Source organism: Phyllostomus hastatus, unplaced genomic scaffold (genome assembly GCF_019186645.2).
Source record: "Phyllostomus hastatus isolate PE091 unplaced genomic scaffold, TTU_PhHast_1.1 phas_scaffold_46, whole genome shotgun sequence".
Classification (NCBI taxonomy): Eukaryota; Metazoa; Chordata; class Mammalia; order Chiroptera; family Phyllostomidae; genus Phyllostomus; species Phyllostomus hastatus.
Window position 1 is genome coordinate 30,005,160 of NW_025334032.1, and position 9,681 is coordinate 30,014,840.

A 9,681-nucleotide genomic window follows, 5' to 3' on the forward strand; every position below is an offset into this window, starting at 1 on the left:
TACATGAGGATGTGCAAATAAGAAGAAGCATGCTATACATACAGTCCGTTGGTTATCGCTATTTGTAATAGCTAAAATGGCCAGATCTTGATATCAGACCAAGTTCAGGTTTGGGTCAATCTGAGCACCAGCTACTAGCCTCAAAGCTGCTCACAAAGGGAAAAAACTATGCCAGACCCAGAGACAGTACCTCTAAGGCCCCCGGTGACCAGCAAGGTAGTCAATGTGAGGGGCAGGGCTGAAAGTTCCATGCTTCTGCTCATGGCTCGGACCTTCTGGTGCTCAGCCCCCATCCGGGAGTCCTCCAGGAGCCCACTCAGAGTTGCCTCTTTAGAACAGAAGATGTTCCTGGTGTTCTTACATTTAGGAATTTATTTAGGAGCTCTGTGTCAGGAACTGGGGGCAGAAATACATATTTTTTCCTAGTATCTCATAGGATGAATTTAGAACATTCCGCTGTCCCCAGCTGTATAAACACATATTCATTTTCAAGAGACGTCTGTTTAATTAATAACATGAAAAACTTCCATGGTATATGTATTAGTGTTCTCCAGAGAAATGGTGATACAGAGAGAGACAGAGCGATGGATGAACAGATAGATATGGATATAGACATACATATTGGGGCTGGCAAGTCTGAAATTTATAGAATTAGACCCACCAGCTAGAAATTCAGAGAAGAGTTGATGTTGCCGTCTTAAGTCCAAAATCTGCAGGCAGGAAACTCAGATGGGGTTTCTATGTTACAATCTTGAGGCAGAATTGCTTCTTCTTTGGGAAACGTGTCTTTGCTCTGATGGCCTTCAACTGATCTGATGAGGCCCACCCACTGTTTTACTCAGTCTTCTGGTTTAAATGTTAGTCTTATTTTGACATTGTTTGCCCAAACAACTGGGCAGCGTAGCCTAACTGAGCTGACACAAAATTAACCATCACAGCATGTTTATATAAAGGACCATTTTATCAACATTGGGTACAGTGTCTAGGGCCTATAAACTTTTCAGAGACCTACAAAATGATTGAGACCCGAAAATAAAATGTACCAGTTTCAAAATACAAAAAGAAAAGTACAAGTAGGAATTAACGAACATTTATTTTAGTTAAAAAAAGTGTAACTTTTTTTCCTAACAAATCAACTGCAACTCAATTCTTCTGTACCAAGCAATTATATTTAATGGGGAAGGTGGTTGCATTTTAATATGTTTGATATGATGTGAGCTTACTGATTGCTTAGGGAGTCCTCTACTCCCCCTTAATTTTCTACTGTTTGTCTAGGTCTTTACGCCATCTGTGACCTGGAATAAACTATCCATCTGTTTGGAAACATCCTTCCAGAGCCAACTGAAAAGCATTTCCGCTTCTCTTGCTTTTGAAAAATCCCCTGTCTCTACTGACAATTGCTTCTTTATTTATCCGAGACAGTGGACTCATGACATCTCTAGTTCTTTAACGAAAGTATTTGTTGCCATTTCTGTCTCCTTGGAACACTGAGAGCTACTTGAGGGCAGGGGCCATGCCTTATTCATCCCCCTGTTTCTACTGTTCAGCACTGGTCTCCCACAAAGACATGGTCCTTGCCCTTAAGATGCTTTTGTATCAGGTTGTACTCCCCCCATCCTTTGTTTAAGGCTGAGTGCTCTTGCACGGGTCCTTGGAGATGAAAAATGGCCAGTTGTGGACAGTGCTGTAAGGTGCTGGGCTCAGAAATGGACTCCACTAGCCAAGAGATGGCCCGTTGTTCTTGTCTAGCCTCTAGGCATGTCTCCTGTATTTCTGGCTCGCCCCAAAGAGAAGCTTCTTTTTAAGTGTTTCCTCTCCACACTTTTGCTTCCTTAAAACCTTTTCACTTCAACAAGTACTTACTGGGCACATGGTATGTGCCTGGCACTGTTCTATGTGCTGAGGATACAACAATAAAACAATAAATAAAAAGCCTTTCCTCGCAGAGCTCACATTTGAAGTGGGGGACAGGCAATGAGCTAAGCGAGAAATAGGTTTATAAGGAGGGGTGACAGATTCTATGGGGAAAAAAGTAGCATGAGGACGACAGTGGGGGTCGGGAGGAGGCATCTTCCTCCTCTTTGAAAACCCACCTCCCTTCCTCCTCTTCATGTTCTCGTCTCCCCTCCCCGCAGTCCACAACTGGGAAGTAAGATTTTTCTTTGACTTAGAGAAGAAAATATGACAGTCAGATGGCTGGAAAGACAAATACTGTGGTATGTAAACTAAACAAAACCAGAACTTCTGAAAGCAATGTTTTCAGTACAGGTCATTAAGCGATATACCCTCACATGCGTTTTGGTTTCTATAGTGCATTCGCTTTATCAGAAAGCTAACTTTGGTGCTGCTGTCGCCAGTGCTTTTGTTTGCCTTCTGCTCGCCTAGGCCTTGCTGACCCTTATAAAGGATCACAGGGCTCCTGGCTGAGGATTCTGCTGCAGGAAGGCTCCAGTTAAGGACTCTGGAAAGGACAGTGTCTTTTGTTCCAGTTCACAATGGCTTGGCCTCAGCTGTTTTTCCTCCATCCTGTCTCACTTTATCAAGGGGCTGCCTTTCCTTTCGCATTTCTGTTTAATTATCTCTGCAACGTGGATTCGTTGTCCATTCCTGCCAGGTAGGTTTGTTAGCTAATTTTGTTCTTACATCTCTGAATGCTAGCAGGTCAGAAAGCACAGACTGGAGTGCAGATGTGAAGATTAAACACACTGGTGGTTTTTAAGTTATCGCTGCCACCGATTATGATTACTGGATCATAGAAATTGGCATCGTGTCTGTATTGACTCTGCCAAAGTTTGATAAGTTCACGTTAGATGGGAAAGTATGAAAAGAAATTGGGAGAGGTGGATGTTGAGGTGGTACAAGAATGTCCCAGATGGATGCATCTGTACACCAGTGCTATGCCAAATATGTTCTTGAACAATCCTAATTTCATGGAACACTGTCATTTTCAATAAAATTAAATGTTATTAAATATATAGAACTGTGATTTTAAAAATGCTTACGATTTTTTTTTACAGAAATGAAATAAGTCAAAGCAAATTTTGTTAGATTAGCTATATCTCAGTCTGGGGTTCAAGAATTATTGTCACTAGAGAATTTATAACTTGATTGAAATGATTTTCTTATAGCTAACAAACTCAATACAGTAGAGACCGTTTCTTTCTTTTTCTTTTTCAAGATCTTATTTTTTAGAGAGAGCAGAAGGGAGGGAGAAAGAGAGGGAGAGAAACATTGATGTGTGAGAGAAACTGGGGACCTGGCCCACAACCCAGGCATGTGCCCTGACTGGGACTCGAACCGGCAACCTTTTGGCCTGCACTCAGCCCACTATAAGCCACAGCAGCCAAAGTATACAGTTTCTACTTTTAAAAAAGTTTAGTGGAGTACACTTTTGTAAAGTGAAAATCCATTGCCAAGGGCTACCTCTTAACCACTTAATTTGGAAATTAGGATTTCACATATGAGGTGTTTCTAAGTAAGATCTAGCTGTATGATAACTGGTTGATGGCCCCTATCTTCATTTAGGAGATGGGGAGGCGGTTGTAAAAAAAGTTTTCTGTTGAGAAAGAATCACAAACAATAAAGCAAAACAAGTGCAAGATAAGGGTAAATTCCCATAGGATTCAGGTTGCTGGCTGTGGAGTCAGCCTGGTGGGTCCTGGTCCCTCACTTTGTGAGTGTACTTGTTTGTGTGAATAAACCCTCTCAAGTTCATCTGTAAGTGGAAATAATAACACCTATCTTATGGGGTTATCATAAGGATTAAATAAAAAAATTTCCTATAAAGTGATTATTAGCACATTGCCTAGAATGAAATAAACACTAAAAAAGTCATGCATCCTGCATTGGACATATACAGACAGTGAACAAGTATTATAGACAGTGAAAATGAACATGTACATGCTCACTGTTTACAGATCCCCAGGGCAGTGGCCTCTGGGTAGAGCACTGTCAGGCTTCCATGCCTGTGCATAAGGAGTAGGTGTTCCCCTTGTTTCCCAGGGGCAGGCATATGAGGGCTTGGACGAGTGTTAACAGGGGTGGCTGAGCCCAGCGTAGGCGCAGGGAAGCACAGGAATGGCCCAGGGCCTGTGCAGTAGAGTTCACACGGAAGCAGCTGCCAGTCTCCCTCAAGAGAGAAACCCTCACCCGGGCATGCCCATCGCCAGGCCACACTGCCATGGTGTACGCCACGTGACGTGGAGAAAACACAGTCCTCTTTGACTCTGTTTTCCTGTCCCCAGCTAGTCAGTCCGTGTTTTGCACCTTTTCTGAACTCTTCATTCAGATGTATTAATTTGGCACGAATTACAAACAAACGAGCCTCCTTATACTGCGAAATCTCCCAGGCCTCTGCGGATCCTCCGGGCATCTCCCGGCTTCAGAGGGAGGCCTGCTCCACAAACCCCTTCATTGATGTGGGTATTTATAACGTCAAAAGCCACTAACTCGTGATGCCTTCAAGTTGCTGTAGAGAGGATTAAGGACAGATATGAAGATTTTCTAACTGAGTTTTCAAACACTTATCAAAGGAGGGCATTGAGTCTTTTTTGTCCTCTCGGACACGGTCCAAGGCGATGCAACCCCGTGAAAAGGGCAGAGGTTCATCTTTTATTTTTTGGACTTTAAATACTTTTTATTTCTCAATTACAGTTGACATACAATATTATATTAGTTTCAGGTGCACAACCCAGTGATTAGACATTGATATAACTCACTAAGTTAGAGCCCCAGTAAATCTAGCACCCCCCTGACTGACACCATCCAGAGTTATCACAAAATCATTGACCACATTCCCTGCGCTGTGCTTTACCGCCCTGCGACTGCTCTGTAACTACCAGTTGGGACTTCTCCATGAGATGACGTCGAGAGAGATTTCCTAGATCCTCAATGCCACACCGCTAGATTTGGAGAGGTTCCTAGTGGAGAACCTTCCGGACCTGGGACCTGTCATCCACGGGATTGCTAGGGGCAGGGGTCGTTCCCACTTGGATGGTGAACGTCAAAAAGAGGTTCCCAGTGACACTAAGGCAGGAATCATGATTCATCTCTTGACGTAATCGTTCACAAATTGACGCTGGCTCTTTCTGCCCTGGTTCTTGCCTGCAGAAAAACAAGAGGAAGATTGGGGAGGGGTAAGAGTAAGACTTCCTTAGGTGTTCCGTGAGGCCTGCTTCAATCGGGCCACCCAGAGTGACATCTGCAGCCACGCCGGTGTCGCACGGCTCTAAGTCAGCCTCGCGGGTTGTGCTTTTCCTTTCAGGCACTTCTTTCTCCTGGCTGGCGGAGGCGTCCTGGCCTGGGCTGCCATGGGTTCCTTTGCCGTGCTCGTCTTCATCCCCGCTCTGTGCGCCGGGGTCCTGATCTGCTCCCTCGGCCCGCGGGACGTCCACAGGTGTGCTTTCTCCTTTCAGATGAGCTGGCAGACGCTGTGTCACCTGGGTCTGCACTACACTGAGTATTACCTGCAGGAACCTCCTTCTGCGAGGTAAAGCAGTCCGTCCGTTGGGTTGTACTGAGCTGACCAAGGGTTTGTTTGAGCCCTGGTGAGAACTGGGAATTGAGTGTGAATCTGAATTCTTCCACATTCGAGCAGTGTGACCTAGAGCAAGTCGTTTAACCTCTCCTGGCCTCGGTTTCTTTTTCTGGAAAAAAAAAAAAAAAGGTCTGTGTGCTTGTGGGGGTGGGGGTATAACAATACTTATCTTGCAAGACTCTGATGTTAGAGATAGTGAATTAAATGTAATTATATGACTGCTAACTACCACGTGCTACCTACAAAGCACAGTCTGGCACTTAGCTGTAATTATCACTGTGCCAGAGAGGGGGTTGACCCAGGAGTCGCAGGGCCCTCAGATGAGAGGCTTGCCTGGCGGTGATGAAGGACAGTTTGTGGACCTCGTGTGGGTGGTTTAAACACACAGCCAGCAGCCTACCCTATCCTTTAGCAGGACAGGGAAGGTACAGATCCGGTGTAAACCTTTGCTGCCTTCCCGTGGCACCTGCTGTGCAAGAAAGAGTTGTGCTGTCACCGAGACTCGGCTGTCCTGTCCTCCCAGAAGGAAGAATGTCACCCAGTCCAGGAAAGAAAAGTTGGGCACTAATGACAGCCTAGGGAAGTGTTTTCATGAATCAGTGGCATCACCAAGATTGGGGGATATGCGTCTCTGCTATCTTGAGGCCTATGTTTCAGGCTCCCTCTGTCATCACAATCGATTTGGGTCCATGGTCACTCAGAGAAGTGGGGTTTGGACCTGTCCAGGTGGGTCACCTCTCTGACTCCAGCCTGCCACTGCTTTACTCACTTTCCCATCCCTACCAAACCTAGAATCCTTTGCTCCTATTTCATCAAAGCTCCAGCGTTTGCTTTTTTCAAGAAAAGGCAAGATGGCAGGTAGGTCGGGGAGGGGAGTACTGATGGGGATGTGATGGGTTAGGGTTTCAGTAGGAGGAACAAGGTGAGCAGGGTCTGGCTGCAGAGGAGGAAGGCTGAGCCAGAGCTGAAGGGGGAAGATGTACTAGTTTGCTCTGCCGTAACAAAGTACCGCAGGCCAGGTGGCTTAACCAACAGAAATTTATTTCCCCTGGAGGCTGGAAGTCCACGGCCAAGGTGTTGGTAGGTTCAGCTTTCTCTGAGGCGTCTCTCCTTGACTTGTAGATGGCCATCTTCTCCCTGTTTTTCACGTGGTCCTCCCCCAATGTGTGTCTGTGTCCTAATCACCTCTTCTTATAAGGACACCAGTTGCATTGGATTAGGGCCCATCCTAGTGACCTCATTTTAACTAACTTACCTCTTTAACACCCCATCTCCAAATAGTCACGTTCTGAAGTACCAGGGGTTAGGACTTCAACATATAAAATTGTAGGGGACACATTCAGCCCTTAACAGAAGGTGAGTGAGCAGGGATTGGTGGCATTTGGAGGCTACTTTGCATACTGTTAGGATAAGTCAAATGTAAAGGTCAGTTGTCCTTAAATCCCCAGACACACAGATAGAAACAGCCGTGATTGGGAAACATGCTATTTTCTCTCCAGAGGAGAGAGCTGCTAATGGTAGAGTGTGTCACTGTAATTTTCATTTTCTCCACCACGATTTTGCCAGTGAGATCTTCTCTACTTCGTGGTGCTGAAGCAAGGACAGTCAGGTGACTGGTTGAGGGCACACCTCACACTACTAAGGACTCAGTGCACACCCTGACCCTCTGGCCTGATTCACCGTCCCTCGGCACAAATCCCTGACAAAAGTCAGGGACTGGTTCGTTTTAAAAATCCCCAACTTCCTGTAATCTCTTCACTACTAAGCTTTTGTTTTTTCTATAGCAAATTTCTCCCAGGTCCCCGACGCTAATCTTTATAAGCTAAGTCCATTAGAAATATTATTATCAATATTTTCCCACAGTATTCCTTGTCATCCTTTTGTTCGCCTCTCTGGCTAATGATTAATTTTCCCATTTATCTTTTGATCCTGCCTGGAGTAGCCTGTGGTTCTGAATTAACCCGGGAGTCTTTGTGGGGGCATTCCGGGTGGTGTGAGATTGGTCTTAGTTGTTCAGAACCTTCCATTTGCTGTGAGGGCATGTGTGAGGGGCTGGAATGGGATAAAATAAATATGGAATGTTTTTTACATTAAAAGAAACCCGTGTCTTTCAGGTTCTGCATCACTCTGTCTTCCCTCATGCTCTTGACCCAGAGGGTCACGTCCCTCTCTCTGGACATTCGTGAGGGGAAAGTGAAGGCAGCGTCTGGAGGCGTGGGGAGCAGCAGCTCTTGGTCTGAGCGTCTGCGTGAGGCGCTGCCCTATTTCAGCTACTTGCTCTTTTTTCCTGCTCTCCTAGGAGGTCCTCTGTGCTCTTTCCAGAGATTTCAGACTCGTGTTCAAGGGTCCAGCTCCTTGTGTCCCAGGCACTCTTTCGGGGCTCTGACCTGGAGGGGTCTGCAGATTCTGGGACTAGAGTGCCTGGCGGAGGTCATGAGGGGCGTGGTCAGTGCGGGAGCGGGACTGGCCGACTGCCGTGGGCTCCAGTGCGTCTATGTCATGTGGGCCACAGCGAGGCTCTTCAGACTCACCTACTACTCCCACTGGCTCCTGGATGACTCCCTCCTCCGCGCAGCGGGCTTTGCGCCCGCGTTTGGCGAGAGCCCTGGAGAGGAGGGATACGTCCCTGATGCGGACATGTGGACACTGGAAACAACCCACAGGATATCCCTGTTCACGAGAAAGTGGAACCAAAGCACAGCTCGGTGGCTCCGACGCCTCGTATTCCAGCAAGTCAGGGCCTGGCCGCTGCTGCAGACGTTCGCCTTCTCCGCCTGGTGGCACGGCCTCCACCCGGGGCAGGTGTTCGGTTTCCTGTGCTGGGCGCTGATGGTGGAAGCTGACTACCTGATTCACTCCTTCGCCAGTGTGTTCGTTAGATCCTGGCCGATGCGTCTGCTCTACAGAACTCTGACCTGGGCCCACACCCAGCTCATCATCGCGTATGTAACGCTGGCCATGGAGGTCAGGAGCCTCTCCTCGCTCTGGTTGCTGTGTAATTCTTGCAACAGTGTCTTTCCCATGGTCTACTGTGTTTTGCTTTTTCTATTGGCCAAGAGAAAGCATAAGTCTGACTGACATTTTCCCCCAGCCTTCACCTTATACATCCATGAAATAGAATTTAGAAAGTGCTAGATGGGGTGTTGATGATGCAGATATTTGAACTTTTCCTTAATGAAAGTTGTTTTTTTTTTAAGTACTGGATGAAGGTACCAGATGTCTTGCTATAGAAATTTGTGTGTCTACTTTGACAAGCTATGATCCTGGTACTGAGGGTCCACAAAAAGAAAGATGTGATTTTTTTCCCTTAGGGTTGACCGTGTTGGTGTGGAAGCAAAGTTAAAGTAAAGCAATACATACAAACCTAAGGTGCTGTGAACACACAGACACCCACTAATTGAGTGTCCGACGGGCCCGCCTGATCCTGGAATGTGAGTCTAGGAAGACAACAGAGCAATTCCTAAATCACATTATATCGGTCTGTTACGTGAACTAGAGTTCTTGTTCTGGCCTGTGTCTTGGCCCAAGCAGGTTAGTATTTTGACAAATCACATTTATCTTCTACAGATGCAAGGGAGGGGTCAGCAGCCTTGGTCCTATGGGCAACAGCCCTGGACAAGTGAATTGGATTCTGTGGGCCAAGTAAGTACTAGAGCTAAGTGAACAGTGGAAAGAGCCCCCAGGGGGCACCCACCTCCTGACCCCTGGCCTCCCGCCTTTTATCAGCCAAATTACTCTGAAGGAACCCGTATAGACCCTCAGCAGTCCTCGACCAGCTGTTTGGAAGTATTGTGTGAGATTCTGGTGATTAAGAAATCTCTGAAAATGGGGTAAGCCATGATAACTGAAAACCTCAGAAAATATTTAAGAGAAAGCTGCAAAATTTGCCTTCCTAAGAGGACCAAGACACTATAGATACCATCCGTGTCCTGAAATGGCATTCCCTGGTAAATGTTCTATGAAAACTTCAAGTCATCTCTTGGCCTATCACTTTGGAGAAGCCAGGCTCACAGGGCAGCCCTGTCCCCCTGATGCACAGGCAGCCACTCACCTGTGCGGGTCTTCCTCTGTTGGCAGTGGCCACGACCAAGAGGCAGCCATGGCCCTAAACAGATAACCCAGACTTAGCAATCCACATCTCTAAC

General features: G+C 46.5%; 1 protein-coding gene across 1 annotated transcript; it reads left to right on the plus strand.

Annotated features, from left to right (window-relative positions):
* Positions 1-2,446: 2,446 nt before the first annotated feature.
* Positions 2,447-8,616, plus strand: MBOAT4 (membrane bound O-acyltransferase domain containing 4). The gene is made up of 3 exons (XM_045821752.1): positions 2,447-2,614; positions 5,264-5,488; positions 7,651-8,616. The coding sequence occupies exons 1-3, from the start codon at positions 2,496-2,498 to the stop codon at positions 8,612-8,614; spliced, it is 1,308 nt and encodes a 435-aa protein (XP_045677708.1). The 5' UTR covers positions 2,447-2,495; the 3' UTR covers positions 8,615-8,616.
* Positions 8,617-9,681: the final 1,065 nt, after the last annotated feature.

What these genes read in the sequence shown, in the direction of transcription:
- MBOAT4 (XM_045821752.1), top strand. Translation starts at nt 2,496, where the DNA reads ATGGCTTGGCCTCAGCTGTTTTTCCTCCATCCTGTCTCACTTTATCAA. An exon ending in TCGTTGTCCATTCCTGCCAG is followed by an intron (nt 2,615 to 5,263) that starts GTAGGTTTGTTA and finishes TTTTCCTTTCAG; the next exon opens with GCACTTCTTTCTCCTGGCTG. An exon ending in CAGGAACCTCCTTCTGCGAG is followed by an intron (nt 5,489 to 7,650) that starts GTAAAGCAGTCC and finishes CGTGTCTTTCAG; the next exon opens with GTTCTGCATCACTCTGTCTT.